General features: G+C 36.3%; 1 protein-coding gene across 2 annotated transcripts in view; it reads right to left on the reverse strand.

Moving 5' to 3' along the window:
• Positions 1–1574: 1574 nt before the first annotated feature.
• DDX1 (DEAD-box helicase 1) overlaps positions 1575–24683 on the reverse strand; it is a 37272-nt gene continuing 14163 nt past the window's right edge. For both annotated transcript variants that reach the window (XM_073216353.1, XM_073216350.1), the window contains 13 exons: positions 21362–21422; positions 17464–17562; positions 13299–13388; positions 12421–12609; positions 11710–11761; positions 9887–10033; positions 6231–6322; positions 4919–4991; positions 4698–4770; positions 4573–4615; positions 3733–3828; positions 3315–3435; positions 1575–2663 (listed from right to left, as the gene is read on the reverse strand). In XM_073216353.1, the coding sequence (XP_073072454.1) occupies positions 2533–2663; positions 3315–3435; positions 3733–3828; positions 4573–4615; positions 4698–4770; positions 4919–4991; positions 6231–6322; positions 9887–10033; positions 11710–11761; positions 12421–12609; positions 13299–13388; positions 17464–17562; positions 21362–21422 (1267 nt within the window). In that variant the 3' untranslated portion in view covers positions 1575–2532. The remainder of the gene's footprint in view (positions 2664–3314; positions 3436–3732; positions 3829–4572; positions 4616–4697; positions 4771–4918; positions 4992–6230; positions 6323–9886; positions 10034–11709; positions 11762–12420; positions 12610–13298; positions 13389–17463; positions 17563–21361; positions 21423–24683) is intronic.

Here is a 24683-nt window from a genome sequence, read left to right on the forward strand (position 1 = left end):
TGAAGTCAGGCAGTGGGGGAACTGACAAGAGTTAGATGCAGGAGATCTGTGAGTGCACACATAACATCTTATACACATGGTGGACAAAGTTGAAGGTGTGAGTCAGAAATACTAACATTTGGTGGTTAATATTCACCACTTTATGGACTTTCAAGAGCCTCCAGTATTCTGGGGTAGCTGGGGTGGAGACCCTGACACATGGTGGAGAAGATCAAGTTGCTGCAATAGGCAGCCAGAGGGTGGGCAGTTCTTCTCCAGGGCCCTCCAGGTGCCTGCTGTCTCGGTCACCTGCCGTTCCCAGAGCATGACACTTCTAACGGTGGATACCTGCTCACTAATACCACACCCACGTCCTAGCCTGATGGAGGGAAAGGGCAGGTGGAAGGACGAGACCCAGAATTGCACACATCAATTCAACTCATACCCCACAGACCAGAACCCAAGATAAACTTTAGTTAGGCATTCTAGTACCAACCAATACTCAGGAGATTCTATTTCTGAAAGGAAGAAGGGGGCAGTTAGCATTTTTCATGGCTCGGTGACCATCTTAATCAGACTCAAACAACTATTCCCATCGTTAACATTAATCCAGAGGCCTGAAGGAATGTGCATCCAGAAACAGGGACTAAGGGTAAAGGAAAGAATTAATGGTGGTGTGAGCAGAAAGAGAGGGTAAGTCAGGTCTCCGGGCATCCCCTCCGCTGGTCTGGTCACACATAGCTCCAGAAACTGTTTCCTGGGTTATTGCAGTTGAACAGTAATTTGAAGAGGAAAACCAAAGAATTCCTCCCACAGTCTCCTCATTCTAGCCACCATTGCTCTCCGGCCTACCCATTTGGACCTGCAGATCATCTTCCAGAGAGAGACAGGAGTAAAAGCTCCAACTAGGAAAACCAGGTTCTGGTTCCAGTCACACAAACCAGGCCGTGTGAGCATGTATTCCTCTAAATTCAGCTAAGAAATGGGGGCACGAACAAGATCAGAAGACCTCTTCCAGATCCAATATGATCTGAACCTCAGTCTTCTCTTCATCAGTATGCTAATTAAAAAAGCATTTCGAAAGTAGTGACTATTGTGCATAAACACTGCAAAGAGCTGTCATCACACAGCCTTGAACTTGGTTATGGTAGTTCCAAGACAACACCGAGGAAAGTGGGTAAGATGTGAGGGAATGGAATCCTCATTGTGGGGGCCCGGCCTACGCCCGAGGCTGAGCCCCACTCTAGCTGGACAACGCCCTAAAGATGGCGCCTGCTTCCTGCTCACCACCCTTTCCCCTCTCCCCTGTTGGGGATTGGCCCAGCAGACTTCCGTACCCGTGCACAGCTCGTGCTGCCCGCTTAGAGTGGCACGTGACACCTATCCGCTTAAAGGTCACGCATGATACTGTCCAGGATTGGTTGGGTGACTGAATATAAGGGAGCCCGCCGGGAGGGAGAGGAGCTTCCCGACAACCGCTGTAACCACCATGAGAGATTAGACAATAAAGCCTAAAGAAGAATCAAGACCTTGGGCGTGTTGCTTCGGTCCCTGAAGGGTCGCGACACTCATAATCATTTCACACAAACTATGACTCAATATACAGGGCAATGATTTTAATGGTAATGATTTTCCCACAATTTACATATTAAGTTTCACTCAAGATTTTGTTCAAAGAAAAAACTTCAGTACTAAAAGGTTAGCAGAGCATCATACAAGAACTCATGACAGCTTATACTCTAAAGGGATCTCTAGGGCAGAATCATTTCCCCTGAAAAAACTATTTTATAAACTAAGAGTCAAATGGCACAAACTAACAATTCAATTGTAGCTATTTAAATTTTCCCTTTTTCTTCTGGTATTTTAGGCAAGAGGGTTCAAGAAAACATATTTCTAAGAAATGCATTTAATTTTAAGACTCAGAGGGAAAGCAGAATAGTTTTACCTTCATAGGTTTGTATCATCTGAAAAGAAAGGTTCTCGAAAAGGTAAACCTTCAGACATACATCTTCACTGCCACTGTCACCGAATGAGCCGTTGATCCTCAGGCACGAAGCCTGTTCCAACTCTAAGGAAGCCCAGGCTTCCCACTGACCAAGCTGTTCTACCCGGGGATCATCCAGTTTTCTTTCATGTTACAGCTCTCCTCCGGCTTCAATATACACCTAGGCAGCCACCTCAAGATCGGGGCCACGTAGGACCACTTCCTAGGAAAAACCCCACTCAGAATATACTCACTAGTGGTTCCTCATAGGTCCTCTGACAAATCACATACCCATTAACTTCACTGCATAAACTCAGAGCTGTTTTAGAAAAAGACAACTATCAAATAACTTTAAAGTAAGACATAAACCTTCATGAAAATATAGTCATCATATTTATTATTTTCATTAGGTTGTCATTTTATGAAGAATTCCTAAGCCTAATGTTTCTTGACATGCAAGAGTTAGCTTAAGTTACTGCAAATACTGCTGCTCGGAAGCAGTGTAATTGTTTTAGAGTTTTAAGACTACAGACTTTTATTACTCAAATCTTATTCAGTGTATGTAAGGATCAGAAGGTTCTGAACAGCTGGTTAGGAAGGTAGCCAAGATGCAGGAAAGATGTCTGCGCCTCCTTTTCAAGGGCAGCCAATTCTTGAACTGTAGGTGCCAAAATATCCACATGGCCTTTATAGTTTCCACCTGCATCACACACACAAATTAAAAAGTAATATAAATAACATGCTTGAAATAACCTGTCAGCAATACTCTGGCTCAATTATATCAGTTTAAACATTGCTTCTAGCAATAAAAATGTACTACTGGGTAAGTTATCCCCCAAAACTCTTGAGTTTTAAAAATATTAACTCAATAAAACGAATGATTAGGCCTAATAGATGTCCCAGTAACCCTTCCAACCCTTCCCCCATCCCCTTCCATGGTTTGAAAAGCACTAGTTTAGACTGAAACTTTCAGCAATAAGCTAAGAACATTCCAGGCAATGGAAGTACAATGCTGGGTTACTACTTGAATTAAAGCAAAGGCTTCTGATTCTTTGTTCAAAATTACCATTATACTCTTGTTGCCTAATAATTCCATAAACTCTCAACTACTCTTAAGACACTATTACCACAAGAAAAACAGCTAAGCCGCTGTCCTTCATTCACATGTAGACCACATAATAAAAAAACACTACAAGACAGGTATGGATAGAGTACTTGAGTAATAAGGGGGTAATGATTAATATGCTAAAATATAAACCTAACATAATGAAGTAAAATTACTCTCTTCTTAAAGTGAAGCTCAAAAAGGACATTCATATTTAAAATAAAAGTAAAGTAATTCAAAGCTTACCACCAGCAGCCCTTCTTTGCCCATAGGTAACTTTTCCATCAAATTCATCCACTGGTACCTTTATATCTGGCTCAACCTGAGAAATGGTACAGTTCAGATGTTCTTCTATCTCAGACAGCAACTAAGAAAGGCAGAAGAAATCAAAAGTATTTTCAAATAAAAACTTCATTTCAATAGAGTTGCGTTACAACAGCACTACATGAAACCAAAAGGCTATATAATACTTAGTGGGAATGGAATGAATGGAAGTTAGATTTCTGAAGAGATGAACTCACAAGTTAACAATTTATAAATAACAGCTAACATTATAATCAATTACTACTTTTCCTCATAAGTGACAGATAAAAGCTGAGATATAACGATTGTAGATAAACACAGTCTATTTTTACCAATCATAATAAATTTTTGTGAGTCTTACCTGCATCTCATTGTACCATATGGTACAGCCACCATCTTCCTTGAGTCTTGTGTTGTAACAACCTTTTCCACGGCTGCTACATACATGGTACCAAACCTATATTAAAGAAGGAAAAAACACTGATATGTATGGAGATTGAAACATGCTATGCATCTTTATTCTCAATTGGTTTTTTAGTATGTTCTGTCCTCAAGGCACAAGAAAAACAGATTGTAGGTATGTCATCCAATTACTACCACCACTCACGTAACTCATTAACTAGGTTTTCTGAAAGAATTCTTTTGGAAAATAATCCAAAAAAGATTTTTTTTCTAAATTGGGTATCAATTATAGAAAGGAATTCTCAGATAAAAACAAGGAAGCAAAAGTAAATATTGGAGAATGCTACTTTAAGACAGGCCTCAAAAATAAAGTTCAAGTATTTTTTTATAAGATAACACAAATGGCAAAAAGCAAAACGAACAACTAGTTTGGACAAAGTTTGTGGAGTTTCTTAGTCTTGCGACTTTTCTGTAAATTTGTATCAAATTATATCAAAATAGTTAAGTTACTCCACTCACAGAAAAAGTCTTCTAATAGTATGATGCCAGGAAGGGTTTAAATACTTTTTGGTAGAAACAATTATATTAATGATTAGGGAAAATTACATTTTGCCTTTCTAAACTGCATCCTACTCTTTCTCCATTCAATGAATATAGAGAAAAAGATGCCATTAAGAAATTCACTTACATTCCATATACAACTGAATTAAATGTAAATGGAAAAATCAAACTGCTTTTATTTCCAACATCTAAAATAACAATGCAAACAATGAATATAATACAGCACTGAAAAGATTACCTTTTCTTTTTCTGTTGCCACGAGGGAAATGGCCAGACCCATCCTGAAAGATTGTTAAGTCTTTATGAGAATTTATTCCTGAAGAACAGAAGCTTAAAAAGGGGGAAAAAACATTACACCAGTACCTTTCAGCTCTTCCCACTCTGCCAATTCGATGTACATAGTTTTGCTTTTCATCAGGCAAGGTGACATTTATAACTATAAATAAAAAAAATCATTACTACTTGCCATCAGTTGCTAAAATTTTCAAACGTATTAGATGTTCAGTGTTTTATATTTTTCAAACATATTACACAGCTTAAATTTCATAAAATTGAAATTGGAGGCATAGAAACTTTCTTTTTACCATAAGGAACACCATGGATATCAATTCCTCTGGCAGCTACATCCGTGCAAATCAAGAATCTTACATCCCCTTTCTAATGAGAACAGAAAGGAGAGAAAAGGAATTTATTAGTATATATTCTAAAAAAATAAACACAAATACTACCTTTCTACTAAATGAGACCTCTAATAACTAATATATTACTATTATAGTAGAAGTCTAGATATTCATAATTCACCAAATCACATCTTGAACTTTTAAGTAATGATCTGCTGAAATATGACATTTAAGGTGAATAATTCATTTTTGCTTTTCTCTTCTTACATATTAAAGAAGATATTAAACCACTGCTAAAATTTGGCTTTTCTTTAGAAATACTGATACTGGTAATTCAAAAGAAAAATAAAACTGAACAAGTATAAAAACATAAGCATTATCTTTTCCCAGAATACTAGATATTTTACCTTGAGGTTACACTTTCTGTGACAACAGACAAAATCCTAAAGAAAAGAGTGGGCCCTGGTGCTCTTACCAAGGAAATACCAAATAGTGCTCAGATGTCATCTGTGCCCTAAGACACAACAAAGTTAAAGAGCTGGAGGAGGAGATGGCATACTGACTTTTGGTCCAGTTCAATGCCCAGGACAGAGACTGGCAGCACGCATGCTGAAATGAGGCCACGTGATATGTTTTAACACCCACATCGATTACGCTCAGCAGGGAAACATAAACCAAAGTTCCTAAACCCAATACTTCCACCTTTTTTCATATTATGGGTCTGAGAGAAAATAATGTCTGCACTATACCCTGGGTTAGACAACTGTGCTAACAGATGAAGATGCTTGTGAGTGGGTGCAACTGACCGTGGGTTCTGAATGGCTCAAGTCCTACCTACTTACACCAACAGTCTATAACCTCTTCATGTGCTGCAAGCACATAACTGAACCACTCTGCCCCAAACAATTCAGGATATGTCTAATTCCACAAAACCACAGTCTGACACCTGTCTTAAATTAATCTACAAATTAAAGTCTCTATAGGTAGACTATCAAATGATGCCTCTTTTAAAAATATCTATCTGAAGGAATTTAACTAAAACTTTCCTTAATTTGAAAATTATTACACTAGTGTTGAGCTGATAGAGAACACATAATTTAGACAGAGACATCTGACTGTTAGGATAACTAAGCCCTGCCACGATGGGCATATACCAATAGGGTAGAAATATTTTGAAAATTCTGGAACAAGAACTGCTTTAATAATATTAACTGGAACTGATTAAAGCTAGATACAATTAAGCATTAAGGAAATGCAGTCAACTAAACATCAGTACCTTAAATCTTTCCAAATTTTGCTTCCTTTCATGAGGCTTTCTGTCACCATGAAGACAAACACATGAGAACTGGTGTCCTTTTTTATCAGGTCCTGTGAAAAGCACATTACACAGTTAACCTTGGAAAACATTAGCCTAAGACTATGTCAAAAAACAGATTAACTAGAGTGGTACTGTAGAAATTCTATAATTCTGTAGAAATCTATACGTCAACTTGCCATAAACCACGGTTAATACAATTTCTGTCAGAGGTAAAATGCCATTAAAATGAACTCCATGAGCATTAAAACTGATTTGCTTTGAAGGACATTTTAAGTTACCTTTTCCAATCTGTAAGAGTAGATAAAACAGTTTGTCAACTAAAATGCATTAGTAAGAGGAAAACATGAGCACACCAAGAAATTCACCTATTCCATATAAAACAGAGAACCGAAAAGTAGACAGAAGATATCTTTCTTGGAAGAACCAAAACAGACGTTAGGAAGTTCACACCCTTCCTAGTAGGCCATGCCCACAAGCCTGCTCTTCTCAAAGTATTCTAAGCAGCTTAGTTATCTGGTTTCCCGGCTAAAGCAGAATAGAAATAGCAAACTGGAAGGATGAAGAGGTGCTGCTCTAGAAGCAGGGGTGGTGGTAGCCAATCCTAAAAAAACCTCCAAGTACATACAATAACAAAAGCTGTACAGTCTTGAGACAAAGGGCAAACAGCCTTCTAGAACTCAACAGAATCTGTAGGCACCACTGTGAGAATGCCCAGAAAAACAAATTATACCACTTTACTCTCCATCGTATATACGATTTAATAAAATACACAGGTGACTCTCAAACAACATGGGTTTGAAATGAGTGGGTTCACTTATATGTGGACTTTTTTCAATAAAAATACTGGAAAACTTTTTGGAGATTGGCGGCAACTTGAAAAGACATCTTTTCTCTAGCTTACTTTATTCTCAGAATACAGTATATAATACATATAACATACAAAATGTGTTAATCGACTGTTTTTGTTGTCAGTACGGCTTCTGGTCAACAGCAGAGTACTAGCAGTTAAGTTTCTGGGGAGTCAAAAGTTTTATGTGGACCTTCTATCACATGGAGGGGTCAGTGCCCCAATCCTGACATTATTCAAGGGTCAACTGTACTTCAGAAACTCAAGGAAACAATACATTCTGTCCAAAATGACTAGCAAAAACTGATTAGGAGAAAAAAAGGAGAAATAACAGCTAGCCAGAACTTCCAGAGGCTTGCAGCTGAGGTCCTCCTGCATTCAGATTCAAGTGGTTTGGGAGAGTATCACATACGCATGCCTACTCCCGGCAACAGTGTCCGGAGCAGGCGTGGGGGGATGCTTCATTCCCCTGCTTTAAACCCCTAGCATCTGGTGTATGTTGGGTTGTGGTTTCGGTAACAGTTTGGAAAACTGGTTTTCTAGGTAAAGGTAACCAAAAGACTTTGGGAAGATAAAAGGAAACTAAGGCATATTACTGTTTGATCAACAGCATTCCTAGCCACATCATCAAATCCTCCTTCAAAACCAACAAGGACAGGAAGAAATTCTTATTACAAAACAGTCACTAGAACTGAAACCACCAAGTAAGTCTGTTTGCCAGGACTGAGAGAAAAATATTACTGAACTCTTCACTGTAGTGAACCATGTGTTCTTTATGCGACGATGAGTTCAAATTTTCCATATCCTTTTGAGTTTTCTCATTCCTTGATGTACATCAATTTTAACAAGAGATACGTTAAAGTCTTCCCCACTGTGAGAATGGGATTCATCTGTTACCTTGTATATGGGTCAAGTTTTACTTTATGTATTTTCCCAACATTTACTATATTTTCAAACATAAAGCAAAACCGCAAGAACTGTAATAGTGGACAGCTATGTGCTCACACCTAAATTCTACCATTAACATTTACTATACTTGCCTTACCACATATGTCTAACCCTTTATTCCTCTATCAACTTATTTTTATATTTTTGATGGACTTCAACGCAAACCACAGATACCAGTAGACAGTTGAGCATGCATTATCACTAACTAGAGTGCAGTATTTGTTCACGTTTTTTGTTTTCTTTTGTTTTGTTTTCCTTTCCAGGTAAAAGTTACAAACAAGGGAGTTCATAAATCTTAAGTGTACATTTGCTGAGTTTTGACAAATGCAGACCTGTATGTAGCCCAAAGCCCCAACAAGATACAGAACATGAATATCACCCCACAAAGTACCTTCATGCCCTTTCCTGGTCAATCCCCACTCCCACCCTCCTGGAGACAACCACTGTTTTGGGTTTTTTTTCCACATCATGATTAGTTTTGACTCATTGGGAATGTAATATAAATGCAATCATACAGCATACACGCTTGTGTAAGAATTCTTTCAGTCAGCACAGTGCTTGACATTCTCCACAGTTGTGCACCTGCCAGTAGTCCATTTCTCTTCATTGCTGAGTAGTTATTCCACTGAATAGTTCACAGTTTGTTTAACCATTCTGCCACTGATGGCCACTTAGTGTATTTTTGGTTTGCGGCCATTATGAGTAAAGCTGTGTGACCACTCTTGCACACATCTTTTAATAATATATGTCCTCACTTATCTTGGGTAAATAATGAAGAGTTAAATTGCTAGGCCATAGACAGCAATGTTTAATTTTACAAAAACTGTGAAGACCTTTTAGTAAAGTGGCTATACGCCAACAGTGCAGGAGTGTTTCAGTTGTTCCACATCCTAGCCCAAATCTGGTGGTGCATTTTTAATCTAGTCACTCTAATGAATGTACAGCAGTATTACATGGTTATTTTTACCTTACATTCCCCTAATGACTAATTATGTTGAGCATTTCTTCATGTTGGTTCATAAATTTGATGTTATAAAAAAACAGAATTATTACATCTTCATTATAGATTGAATATTAAATAGTGACTATTTTAATATTTTTGCATTAAAGTCTACTGTCATCTCTTACTAAAACAGCTAGACCAACTTTCTTTTGATATTTTAGCTGGTACATATAAATATTGTTTCAGTCTTTTTATCTTTCCACATCCTCAGGTTTTAGGTACGTTTCTTGTAAACAGCATATACCTGGATTTCATTCAGTCTAACCATCTATGCCATTTAACCGGACGACTTCAGTCCACTGATACATATTGCAGTGTTTACCCACATATTCAGATTTTCCCCCAACCGTTCTTACTCTGTAATTTCTAACTGTACTGCTTTTTCTCAATTTTTTTCTTCTTTCTTTATAAGCCTTTTTTGGATTAAGATTTTTCTCCTCATTTACATACACAATTAGAGAAGATAAACATTCTACTATTGAATCATCACACTTGATATGTTAACATTAATCAATCACTTTACCCTTCTTTCAAATGATACAAGAGCCTTAGAATGCTGGTTCATGTTCACTATATACTGAAACTGTACCTATGTGGAAACCTATCTCATTGTTTACCCGAGGGCATATCACATGGAAAAGTACTAGATTAAGCACTGATACTTAGAAATACACTATCACTGTTTCAAATTCTGTGCACGCATTGCAGACTGCATCAACATGAGACTAGCAATCTATTAAATGCAGAAATAAACACAATTGTGAGGAATAAATCTATTTAGTGAGGAAATAAATCTATTAAGTGAGGAAATGTTACCTCCTCCTTGTTGCATAAAATACTGCTCCAAGTTATCACAGTCGATTTTGGTTCTACAGAAAATAATTGCTTGATCCATCTTGTGTTCCTTGATAGCCCGAACAGCGTACTCCCCTTTCAGGATTTTAATAGCTTCAGACCACATTTCTTGAATACCACAATAACAAACAAAAATAAACGAACAGAATTTTAATCCGAATTGTCATGAATACACATAATTAAGTTGTAGACTTACTGCTTGACTCATCTAAAGTATTAAAGATAAGAACAAAAAATTAGAAGACAAAATGGTGAGATAATCCACTCACTCATTTTTGTTTCTCTTAATGTTTTTTATGCCAGTTTATAGAGTACCAAAACACCTATATCCATATGTGTTATGAGGGACAACACGTATACACACACCCAAATAAACAGAAAGATAACACTCATGACAAAACTTTGTTCTTACCTCTCATGGAGAACTAATCATACTCTGCCTTGTATTTACTTCCATAATTGCTCAATTAAGGCTTACTCAATTATTTTTAACCCCTTGAAAAATTATTACTGTACTTTCTAAATCAAACCTACCACCAAAAAGTTTGTACTTCACTCTATGGTGCAAAAATCGTTTATCAAACCTTGTTAGTAATTTCTCATTCACCATCCCCAAGTCTCTATTTTTCAGGGTGAAACTGGGCTATAATAACTCTTCAACATCTAATGCAAAATTTTAATTCTGTAACCCACAGGTCTCTCTGGTCATCTCTAGTTGTGGTGCAAACTAAGCAAAACTTTTACAAGGAAAAATACGTGAAGCCACAAAAATTTGTTTTACAAAGTGCATTCCCAACCAGTGGAATTAAACATTATTTTAAACTAGCAGTGTCTCTGCTCCCCTTCAATAAGGCTGGTTGAGCATATACCTTCTAAATTTGAAGCTGCACATAAAACTGAGGTCAAAGGAACTCTATTTAATCAAAATTTCAGATCATTCACCTTTCAGATACTTGTTCAAAACCCCCCAATGAATCTAGCCATGAACCAAATGCAGTCTAACCCTTGCAAAGGATCCCCTTGAGACATGATCTGACATGCGGTCTAATGTGTTTAAGATCTATGCTAGGTTCTCTAAGCACTATTCGTGAATCACGATGTACCTTTATTTATCTTTGAAATACTATGTACCTGAAATAAACCATCTCAGCTCTGCATAGAAGTATCTTCATTGAAACAGAAGGTAATGTTAGACTTTTTACACACTGATAAATATTTAATGATATAGTTTCCATTTGGGAAGATAAAAAGTTCTGGAGACAGATGGTGCTGATGGTTGCATAGTAGGACTGGACTTAATGACCCTGAAGTACACACTTAAAGATGGTCAAAAGGGTCAATTTTATGTTATGTATATTTTACTACACACAAAAACCATCAGTAAACTATTTGGTCACTTGTCTATCTTTCACCGAGTTGTAGCTAAAGACACTTTCCTTTGTTACCCGATCCCCTGATATGAAGAATCTTTATGACATTTTTCCTGGAATTCAGGGCCTATATGAAAGCTGTCACCAGAGAAATTTGCTGGTTTCCTTTGATCAATGAGAATTCTATATTCCAAAATATTTGTGGCTTAGATGCCAGGAGATTAACATCTAAAATTCAGTGATTAGTATCCCTCTAAGTTGACTGGTATCAGCTTTTACCCCATTTCTTTAGTATTTTTGTTGCTTTTATTTTCAGATTTACTGTTCTAACTTTGCAAGCAGACAGGGCATCAATTCAATAACCAATTTGTTTTCAAAATCTTTCAACACATTTTATTGATTCCTTTAACTTACCTGGACTGTTAGCACCAGGTCTTGTGTTATCTTTTGCATGTACGTCATCAGTCTATCAAAAGGAAAGGAATAAAAATGGGATGGGGAGTGGTTAATGATTCAGAACAGGTGTCCTTTATTTTTTTAAAGGGAAAATTGTATCTAAACTCAGACTGCATTTCAGGCATGTGTTCATAACCTGTAGGCAAAACCACTCTTCAGAGTGAGAAAGACCTTTTATTAACTGTAGGTGTAAGGGTAATAAATTTTAAATGTAATAAAAATGCAAAGGTAGCTTTCAGAATATTATTTATAATAAACATACCCTTACTATACAGAGGTAAATCTAATAACAGTGGGAAAATGACAAGATGGACAGATGAAATCAATTTTTAAGAAAGTAAGGAACATCAAAAGGACATTAAAATACTACTAAAAAATGGAGATCATTGTATCTGAAATTAGATCTATACATACAGGTAATCCTGTTGTTTATAAAAATTATATCAAGGAAGATGATCACAAAAGTCATTTTCTTTATAGAGAGAAAGATAAAATATAAGCCCATCACATATTCTGAGCCTTAAGGGCCTAAACTTTTCTAGTCATTGTGCTAGACTTCCATTTCTAAGGTACAACATCTGGTTGCTTTAAGCATCACTAAAAGCCCAAGGGGAAGCTGGTTCCTCAAAACTTTATTCTACACAAATGTTAGCATTATAAAGTACATACTCTAATGTGATTTTTTCCAAGCCTTTCCCAGAGCCTGTCTGCTTTCGGATTCACTGGGACAACAACATGGTGTACAGTATCTGGAACAGAATCTTCTCCTTTTAAGTCAACCCATGTGGGAAAATGCATTATCTTCTCAGACAGCTTCTTTACATCAAATGAATGCAATGTAGCAGAGCAAACAATCACCTAGAAAAAGAAAAATCAAAATTCTGATACACATTTTAAATTCTACCGTATGAATGCTGATGTGGGGCACAAAGTGTGCTAAACCTGGAACCTACGAACAAACTCAATGCCTGACTCTGAAGCAACTAGTACATAACTGGGCAGGTTCTTGCTCTGAGCTTAAGGCCACTCATTGCCACAGAAATAATGCCATCTGCTCCACAAAGTCCTACAAAAACTAGGATGTAAAGGTTTCGGAAGATCTAAAATCATAAGTTACTAGTTATCCCTTCTCTTACATGCCTTTAACTCTAGGATTCTTCCTACAATGAGAAATAATTCAGGAAATAATTACTAAGAAAACAACTATTTTAAACAGCTCACTATACTGTTCCTTCAAAGAGAAAGCAATACTCAGAGACTAGAAAATGAAACTCTAAATGTTAAGTAGAAAAAAAAACTAAGAATTTTTACTTAGCATCTTTTATAACACCTAAGTAATTTCCTCAAATTCCTTTCTCTTCTATTTCTAAAAACAAGTTTTTAATACCTGTTTCTTTTGTGTACACTATTTAATCAGGTAATGAAGAAAATGTTTTATACAGCAGTTAATGAGAAAATGGACACTAAAACAAAACATAAATATAAAACAAAAAAAACATTGATACATAACAATTCTCTACATTTAAGATGCATTAGTTATTTTATACCTGAAGTCTTTTTCCATCAGAGGTAATCTGAGGGATCTGACTGTGAATCCTATTTATAAAATCAGAATAACCTTGAGAAAGCAGCCCATCCTGCATGAGAAGCAGAGAAAAGCATGTTTTTTTAATCATTATCTAAATCTTTTTTTTTTTATCAAGGTATCATAGATATACACTCTTATGAAGGTTTCACAAGAAAAACAATGTGGTTAGTACATTCACCCTCATTATCAAGTCCCCCCCATACCCCATTGCAGTCACTGTCTGTCAGTGTAGTAAGACGCCACAGAGTCCCTTGTTGTCTTCTTTGAGCTACTGTCTGCCCCGGGACCCCCCCCAACACCTTCCTCACCCCTCCCCCTTGGTAACCCCTAGTTCCTTCTTGGAGTCTGTGAGTCTGCTGCTATTTTGTTCCTTCAGTTTTGCTTCATTGTTATACTCCACAGATGAGTGAAATCATTTGGCACTTGTCTTTTTCTGCCTGACTTATTTCACTGAGCATAATACCCTCTAGCTCCATCCATGTTGTTGCAAATGGTAGGATTTGTTTATTTCTTATGGTTGAATAGTATTCCATTGTGTATATGTATCACTTCTTCTTTATCCATTCATCTACTGATGGACACCTAGGTTGCTTCCAAATCTTGGCTATTGTAAATAGCGCTGCAATAAACGTAGAGATGCATATGTCTTTTTGAATTTGAGAAGTTGTTTTCTTTGGGTAAATTCGTAGGAGTGGAGTTTCCGGGGTCAAATGGTATTTCTATTTTTAGTTTTGTGAGGAACCTCCATACTGCTTTCCACAATGGTTAAACTAATTTACATTCCCACCACCAATGCAGGAGGGTTCCCCTTTCTCTGCATCCTCACCAGCATTTGTTGTTCCTAGTCTTTTCTGTGTTGGCCATCCTAACTGATTTGAGTTGATATCTCATTGTGGTTTTAATTTGCATTTCCCTCATACTTAGTGATGTGGAGCATCTTTCCATGTGCCTGTTGGCCATCTGAATTTCTTCTTTGGAGAAGTGTCTGTCCAGATCCACTGCCCATTTTTTAATAGGGTTATTTGCTTTTTGAGTGTTGAGGCATGTGAGTTCTTTATATTTTGGATGTTAACCTCTTGTCAGATGTCATTTACAAACCTATTTTCCCATACTGTAGGATGCCTTTTTATTCTGCTGATGGTGTCCTTTGCTGTACAGAAGCTTTTCAACATGATGTAGTCCTGTTTGTTCATTTTTAATTTTGCTTCCCTTGCTTGAGTAGATACGTTCAGGAAAAAGTTGCTCATGTTTATATTCAAGAGATTTTTGCCTATGTTTTTTTCTGAGACTTTCATGGTTTCATGACTTACATTCAGGTCTTTGACCCATTACAAATTTACTTTTGTGTATGGGGTTAGACAATAATCCAGTTTCATTCTCTTGCATGTAGCTGTCCATTTTGCCAACACCAGCTGTTGAAGAGGCTGTCATTTCCCCATTGTATATCCATGGCTCCTTTATCGTATATTAATTGACCGTATATGCTTGGGTTTATATCTGGGCTCTCTAGGCTGTTCCATTGATCTATGCGTCTGTTCTCATGCCGGTACCAAATTGTCTTGATTACTGTGGCTTTGTAGTAGAGCTTGAAGTCAAGAAGTGCAATCCCCTCCGCTTTATTCTTCCTTCTCAGGATTGCTTTGGCTATTCGGGGTCTTTTATGGTTCCATATGAATATTAGAACTATTTGCTCTAGTTCGTTGAAGAATGCCATTGGTATTTTGATAGGGATTGCACTGTATCTATAGATTGCTTTAGCAATATGGACATTTTGACAATATTTTCTTCCTATCCATGAGCACAGGATGTGTTTCCACTTATTGGTATCTTCTTTAATTTCTCTCGAGTGTCTTGTAGTTTTCAGAGTATAGGTCTTTCATTTCCTTCGTTAGGTTTATTTCTAGGTATTTTATTTTTTGATGTAACTGTGAATGAAATTGTTTTCCTGATTTCTCTTTCTGATAGTTCATCGTTACTGTATAGGCATGCAACAGATTTCTGTGTATTAATTTTGTATCCCACAACTTTGCTGAATTCAGATATTAGATCTGGTAGTTTTGGAGTGGATTCTTAAGGGTTTTTTATATGCAATATCATATCATCTGCAACAGCTTAACTTCTTCCTTGCCAATCTGGATACCTTTTATTTCTTTGTGTTGTTTGATTGCCATGGCTGGGACCTCCAGAACTATGTTGAATAAAAGTGGGGAGAGTGGGCATCCCTGTCTTGTTCCTGATCTTAAAGGAAAAGCTTTCTACTTCCCATTGTTAAGTATGATGCTGGCTGTGGGTTTGTCATATACAGCCTTTATTATGTTGAAGTACTTGCCCTCTATATCCATTTTGTTGTGAGTTTTTATCATGAATGGATGTTGAATTTTGTCAATGCTTTTTCAGCATCTATGGAAATGATCATGTGGTTTTTGTCTTTCTTTTTGTTGATGTGATGGATGATGTTGATGGATTTTCAAATGTTGTACCATCCTTGCATCCCTGGAATAAATCCTACTCAATCATGATGGATGTTCTTTTTGATATATTTTTGAATTTAGTTTGCTAATATTTTGTTGAGTATTTCTGCATCTATTTCATCAGGGATATTGGTCTGTAATTTTCTTTTTCTGTGGGGTCTTTGCCGGATTTTGGTATTAGTATGATGCTAGCCTTGTAGAATGAGTTTGGGAGTATTCCCTCCTCTTCTACTTTTTGGAAAAGTTTAAGGAGGATTGGTATTAGGTCTTCACTAAATGTTTGAAAAAATTCATCAGTGAAACCATCTCATCCAGGAGTTTTGTTCTTAGGTAGTTTTTTTATTACCAATTCAATTTTGTTGCTGGTAATTGGTCTATTCAGATTTTCTGTTTCTTCCTGGGTCAGCCTTGGAAGGTTGTATCTAGAAAGTTGTCCATTTCTTCTAGATTACCCAGTTCGTTACTATATAATTTTTCATTGTATTCTCTCATAATTCTTTGTATTTCTGTGGTGTTGGTAGTGATTTTTCCTTTCTCATTTCTGATTCTGTTTATGTGTGTATACTCTCCTTTTTTCTTGATAAGTCTGGGTAGAGGTTTATCTTTTTTATTTATTTTCTTGAAGAACCAGCTCCTGCTTTCATTGATTCTTTGTATTGTTTTATTCTCTCAATTTTATTTACTTCTGTTCTAATCTTTATTATGTCTTTCTACTGACTTTGGGCCTCACTTGTTCTTCTTTTTCTGGTTTCGTTAATTTTGAGTTTAGACTGTTCACATGGGATTGTTCTTCTTTTCTGAAGTAGACCTGTATTGCAATATACTTCCCTCTTAGCACAGCCTTTGTTGCGTCCCACATAAATCTTTCATTTCTAAATCAAATACAAAAGGTTAAATACAGAATCTAAACTCATGCACATACATAGCCCCATATTTTCAAAATGATTATTTTCTATTGGATATTTAAAAACAAGTCATAAATTCAAATTTCAATTCCATGTGATTAAATATGAAAAAGCTGACAATAAACACACCAGAAACTATACTATAGTATTCTAGAATGAATAGGAGAGTTAACAGCTCCTACCACGTCCTGAAGCGTATGATTTTAATATGAAAAAACAGTAAGAAAAACCCTCAGTGCTAAAATACTACTTCAACCCATCTTGAAAGTAATCTAGAAGTATGTCTGAAGAGCCTTAAACACATTAATGTCCTTTCATACAGCCCATATTTTGCCAACTATGACATAAGGAAATAATCCATAATGTGAAAAAAATTTATTTACAAAGATAGCTGTATGGAGTAAAAAAACAAACCTACACTTGGCTACAAGAGAGGTTTAGTAAATCACAAAGTATCCATACAGTAAGACCATCAGACAGACTTTAAAAATTGTTTACAAATAATGCCATGAAATACTTATTAAAAAAAGAAGAAGATTTCCCATATTCCAGATAGCTTGATTTCAACTACTATAATAATATACATAAACACAAGGAGTGAACGAAAATATACCAAGCTGGTATAATGATTATCTCTAGGTATTGGTATCATGACTGAATTGTATTTTTTTCCTCATTGCTTTACATTAATGTGTTTGCAAACACATAAGTAAACATATTTTAAAAGCATGACTGCATTTCAACATACAGCTTCATCCAGGACCAGGAATCTAACTTGAGATAAGTTCAGCTTTCCAGTTGACACCAAATCATCTAGTCTTCCTGGAGTTCCAACGACTATATCTACCTGAAAAATATCAAAAGCAGCACCTAATGAAAACTGATGAACTGTTATTAACACCTTAAAATAGCAAACAACAATGATCTGCTTACAAAACGTGTACTGAAGTAGTCAGTGAACTCTAAATTTGCAAAACAGAAGTTACAGGTAACACCATATAATGCAACTCCTACATTTGGTTTGAAATTAATGTGAAGATTTTGGCAACCGATTCTGACACCCTGAGCTGGTTGTATAGTCTAGTATATAAAATTTGTATTTTCCAAGTGACAAGATGAATTTATGAGAACTCTGAAATTTAACCAGGATTCAAATTCCAGTTCTGCTGTCACCAGCTGTGAGACCTCAATTTACTCAATCTCTTCTAGTTTGATTCTCATTTTTGAAATGGTAAATACCTTCTGATTTGAAAGATGGTTGTGATAATTAAGAGATGAGATACATAAAGTACTTGATGCTTTGTGTGCCAGGTGCTCGATAAATGTGTTAATAATGACATCTCACTCTATCCAGGGAAACAATATTACTATTTGTCAAGTGCTTATAATGAACAGGCACTGTGCTCATCTTTTACAAGTACTGTCATCTGATGTTACCATTAAGAAAAGCACTACTATTATTACTACTATTTTTAAATGAGGAAATGTAACTTTGAAATACTAAAGTCATAGAAATTTAGATGACACAGCTAATAAGTCCCCAACTGGGATTCAAACTTAAAGTCCAAATACGAGGAAAGGACTAACTCAAATGAGAACAAGTTATATTTAACTTTTTATTGTAAAAACTTTCAAACATACAGAGAATAGTCTAATAAAACACCATGTCAGTACAAATAATGAAAATTTTTCCATTCACACACAGACGAACACACACATCTTTTAATCAAGCCAACAGGGTGTAGTGATTAGGAACGTGGGCTTTAAAGCAAGCTCTACCCTATGACCTATAAGATCTTGGGCAAGTTACTTAATCTCAGTTATTTTGAGTACTGAGTAAGAAAATGTATGCAACACAATTAACAAGGGCTGGTGCATTTCTAGAAAGTAGTCAATAAAGGTAAAATATCTTTGTATGTATGGATATATGTGTCTGAGCACAAATAAGGTGTTATACAACATAATTCAATAAATTAGGTAATTTGAAACTTCTCTTTGACAACAGGCAAAACTCACTTTTATTCTTTTTTTACTTAATTTTTTTTTTTTTTTTTCTCCACTGCAGACTAAAAACTGAACTTTCTCCTAACAAATGTGTAACCCAATTATCTCACCCCCTGAAAGAGTAGCATACTGTGCTGGACTCTTAATCTGATCCAATACAAGGCATTATAGTCCCCTGAAAAGTAAGCAGACATTTCTGAAGCTATTGTTTCATTTGTATTAGTAACTATAAGCAAATCTCAGTTCAAACAAGAGAATATTATCCAAGAACATGAAGATACAATCTGTTCTATGTATTAAGAATCAGCAATGTGGGAAGCACCATGACAGGTGATGTAAACAGCAATGACTAAAACACCATTCTGGATCTAAGCGTAACATCTCTTTACTACAGGATTCTAACCTACCATGTGAGTGCCCTCCCTCCTCAATTTCAGGAGGTAATGTCAGCATGAAAACAGACAGGTTTCTCAGGCTTAAAAAAAAAAAGTGAATTAAATTGGAAAAACCTGAGAGAAACACTTATATGACCTGTGTAATAGCACTAACTACTCCTTCAGGCCTTAATTGCACATGTTGCATAACTGTGTAACTTTAAAGTATCAAAAAATTAACTAGCTCTACTCTCTCATTTCAAAAGCTGACTTCTGCCCCAGCATAAGACATAACACAGAGCTAAGGCTGTGCCAGAGGATGGAGGGAGATAACAGAAATAGGGAATATCCGATGGAAAGAAGAGAGTATCAGGGCCCCAGAGTAGAACAAACCTGAACCCTGCCAAGAAAGCTACAGAATAACATCACCTTTACTTTGCCATTGGCTTCAGCCAGTACCAAATTTTAGGTATGACTGACAAAAGCAGATACAGTTCTCTAAAAGCTCTGTAGCTGGAAAATATGAGTTAAGAAACTTAACAGCTTATGAGGAAAATAGATTTGGGTTTGAGGAAACAAGACTGGGAAAAAAACATATTAAATCTCTCTTAAAATCACTAAAATACAATATATCAAATAAGAACATATCCAAGCAATATTACTATCTTAGAATAGTATAAACAAATACAGTAATAGGAATCCTTGCTCTTAATATGTCATACCAGGTCAAATCTAAACCATGCAGTATAAAATTTCATTACCAGGGACACAATAGAACAGGAGGGTGGACATGTTTGCTCACCATGACTAAGCATCAGGTGGCTTAGATTAAATGATAAAATATTTAGTAAAGGAAATAGAAATTTGTAAGGAGAAAGTTACTTTTATATATATGAAATACATAAAGTATTTTATGAAGTCATACCTGTATTTAGCTCACAGAATTAATGAGGACAGTTAAGATTTTCCCAAACTTTTCTCCCAATAATGAAGATCACAGTCTCAGCTTTGTTCTGTGTAATTGCATGATGGAGCCCCTAGGATCTGCCATTAGCCAGATGTCCAAACTCATCTCCCTCCTACTGGAATCACTGTCTTATTATCCTTCATCCTTCCCAAGGATCAGTGACAAAACTTCTACATTCTCTGAAATCCAATTTATCTTCATTTCTATTCTTAATTCTGGCTTCTTTTTTGTCCATTACCCCCAAAAGAAATGACTCTTAATTCATAAAAGCAAAAAGGAAATTCTCAGATGTTCAGAAGGTGAACAAAAAAAATTCATGTATGCTGGAATTTTGTATACGGGGCTTGGAAGAGACTACTGTGACTTCTGAGGGAAAAAAAGGCAAACTTGTAAGATGTTTTTGAACAGATAGCACTCTTTTGTCCTTGATCTAATTTCAGTCTCATTTTTCTTGAAAGACAGTGAACTATACTGCCACAACCCATAATGTTAATTTTTTTTTTCACTGAGTGGCAACTAGCAGTCTTTTAATTTAAAAGAACAGAATAAAATAGAAAATAACACAATAACAAATGTCAGAATACACTGCATATAGTAAGATCAGAATTAATTTGTGAAACTTGTCTGGGTTTACAACAAAAGACATGTATGTATTGAGCCACAATGCAAAATGAATTTAAACTTTTTTTTTCTTTGAGAGGGCATCTCTCATATTTATTGATCAAATGGTTGTTAACAACAATAAAATTCTGTATAGGGGACACAATGCACAATCATTAATTAACCCCAAGCCTAATTCTCAACAGTCTCCAATCTTCTGAAGCATAACAAACAAGTTCTTACATGGTGAACAAGTTCTTACATAGTGAGTAAGTTCTTACATGGTGAACGGAAACTTTCGGTTTTGATCACGCATCATGAACTATAAACAATCAAGTCAAATATGATTATTCACTTGATTTTTATACTTCATTTATATGTGAATCCCACATTTCTCCCTTATTATTATTATTATTTTTAATAAAATGCTGAAGTGGTAGGTAGATGCAAGATAAAGGTAGATAACATAATTTAGTGCTGTAAGAGGGCAAATGTAGATGATCAGGTGTGTGCCTACAGACTAAGTGTTAATCCAAGCTAGACAAGGGCAACAAAACATCTACGGATGCAGAAGATTTCTCTCAAAACAGGGGGGTGAGGTTCTAAGCCTCACCTCTGTTGATCCCCAATTTCTCACCTGATGGCCCCCCTGCGACTGTGCTTGTTAATGTTAATTTTTAAAAATGAAAAAGTGAACTTACCCCATTATCCAAAACAGAGAGCTGATCCCGTGCTGCAACACCTCCAATTATCAGAAGCTCCCTGAAATAAATAACAGAATAATAAAGCATTAAAATACTAAAACTTGGATAACCTAGAAGAAATGGACAACTTTCTAGAAAAATACAACCTTCCAAGACTGACCAAGGCAGAAACAGAAAATCTAAACAGACCAATTACCAGCAACGAAATTGAATCAGTAACCAAAAATCTACCCAAGAACAAAACCCCCAGGCCAGATGGATTCACGGCTATTTTATCAAACATATAGAAAAGACATAATACCCATTATCCTTAAAATTTTCCAAAAAATAGAAGAGGGGGGAATACTTCCAAACTCATTCTATGAAGCCAGCATCACTCTAATACCAAAGCCAGGCAAAGACCCCACAAAAAAAGAAAATTATAAACCAATCTCCCTGATGAACATAGATGCAAAAGTATTCAACAAAATATTAGCAAACTGAATTAAAAAATACATCAAGAGGATCATACACCATGATCAAGTGGGATTCATCCCAGGGATGCAAGGATGGTACAACATTCGAAAATCCATCAACATCATTCACCATGTCAACAAAAAGAAGGACAAAAACCACATGATCATCTCCACAGATGCTTGAAAAAGCATTTGACAAAATTCAACATCCATTCATGATACAAACTCTCAACAAAATGGGTATAGAGGGCAAGTACCTCAACATAATAATGGCCATATATGACAAACCCACAGCCAACATCATACTTAACAGTGAGAAGCTGAAAGCTTTTCACGTAATATCAGGAACAAGACAGGGATGCCCACTCTCCCCATTTTTATTCAACACGGTACTGGAGATCCTAGCCACGGCAATCAGACAAAACAAAGAAATAAAAGGCATCCTGATTGGTAAAGAAGTCAAACTGTCACTATTTGCAGATGATATGATATTGTACATAAAAAAACCTAAAGACTCTACTCCAAAACTACTAGAACTAATATGTGAGTTCAGCAAAGTTGCAGGATACAAAATTAATACATAGAAACCTGTTGCTTTCCTATACACTAACGATGAACTTGCAGAAAGAGAAATCAGGAAAACAATTCCATTCACAACTGCATCAAAAAGAATAACATACCTAGGAATAAACCTAACCAAAGAAGTAAAAGACCTATACCCTGAAAACTACACGACACTCTTAAGAGAAATTAAAGAGGACATTAACAAATGCAAACTCCTCCCATGCTCATGGATAGGAAGAACTAATATTATCAAAATGGCCATCCTGTCCAAAGCAATATACAGATTCAATGCAATCCCTATCAAAATACCAACAGCATTCTTCAATGAACTGGAACAAATAGTTCTAAAATTAACATGGAACCACAAAAGACTCCAAATAGGCAAAGCAATCCTGAGAAGGAAGAATAAAGCAGGGGTGGGGGTGGGGGGGTTATCTCACTTCCCAACTTCAGGTTCTACTACAAAGCCACTGTAATCAAGACAATTTGGTACTGGCACAAGAACAGATCCACAGACCAGTGAAACAGAACAGAGACTCCAGACATTAGCCCAAACATAAATGGTCAACTAATATATGATAAAGGAGCCATGGACATACAATGGGGAAACAACAGCCTCTTCAACAGCTGGTATTGGCAGAACTGGACAGCTACATTTAAGAAAATGAAACTGGATTATTGTCTAACCCCATACACAAAAGTAAATTTGAAATGCAACAAAGACCTGAATGTAAGTCATGAAACCATAAAACTCTCAGAAAAAAACATGGGCAAAAATCTCCGGGACATAAACATGAGCAACTTCTTCATGAACTTCATGAACTTACCTCCCTGGGCAAGGGAAACAAAAGTAAAAATGCACAAGTGGGACTATATCAAGCTGGAAAGCTTCTGTACAGCAAAGGACACCATCAACAGAACAAAAAGGCATCCTACAGTATGGGAGAATATATTCATAAATGACATATCGATAAAGGGTTGACATCCAAAATATATAAAAAGCTCACGCATCTCAACAAACAAAAAGCAAATATTCCAATTAAAAAACATGCAGAGGATCTGAACAGATACTTCTCCAAAGAAGGAATTCAGATGGCCAACAGGTACATGAAATGCAAATTAAAAGCACATTGAGATATCACCTCAAACCAGTGAGGATCGCCACCATCCAAAAGGCAAACAACAAATGTTGGCGAGGTTGTGGAGAAAGGGGAACCCTCCTACACTGCTGGTGGGAATGTAAATTAGTTCAACCATTGTGGAAAGCAGTATGGAGATTCCTTAAAAAACTCAAAATAGAAATACCATTTGACCCAAGAATTCCACTCCTAGGAATTTACCCTAAGAATGCAGCAGCCCAGCTTGAAAAAGACATATGCACCCCTATGTTTATCGCAGCACTATTTACAATAGCCAAGAAATGGAAGCAACCTAAGTGTCCATGAATAGATGAATGGATAAAGAAGAGGTGGTACATATACACAATGGAATATTATTCAGACATAAGAAGAAAACAAATCCTACCATTTGCAACAACATGGATGGAGCTAGAGGGTATTATGCTCAGTGAAATAAGCCAGGTGGAAAAAGACAAGTATCAAATGATTTCACTCATATGTGGAGTATAAGAACAAAGAAAAAACTGAAGGAAAAAAATAGCAGCAAACTCCCAGAACCCAAGAATGGACTAATAGTTACCAAAGGGAAAGGGACTGGGGAGGATGGGTGGGAAGGGAGGGATAAGGGTGAAAAATGGGCATTACAATTAGCAGACATAGTGTAGTTGGGGGGCACAGGGAGGGCGGTACAATACAGAGAAGACAAGTAGTGATTCTATAGCATCTTACTACACTAATGGACAGTGACTGTAATGGGGAATGTGGTGGGGTCTTTATGATAGGGGGAGTCTAGTAACCATAATGTTACTCATGTAGTTGTAGATTAATGATAACAAAATAAAAAAATACTAAAACTTATTGGTTTGTATCCATTCCTAGTAGGTGCATGGAAATTAAGGTTGGATGAGTAACTGAGAAAGAATCTACAACAAAGCCGAAGGACAGAAACAAGCACTTCAATTCCAGTAGCTGCATGAAATGTGAAAGCACAGCACAACAATTGAGGAGAGTGCTGTAGCTTGAACACAGATAACGTCGGTCCTCATTTACATCTCCTGATAATTCCAGGTGCTCCAAAATCTGGCTTCAATCTACTTTTTTAAACATAAGTGGTTGTATGTGTATAAAATGTCTGAAAGAATATACAAATATCAGTTTTAAAATGTTGTCTCTGCATAGGAT

Source organism: Manis javanica, chromosome 1, assembly GCF_040802235.1.
Source record: "Manis javanica isolate MJ-LG chromosome 1, MJ_LKY, whole genome shotgun sequence".
Classification (NCBI taxonomy): Eukaryota; Metazoa; Chordata; class Mammalia; order Pholidota; family Manidae; genus Manis; species Manis javanica.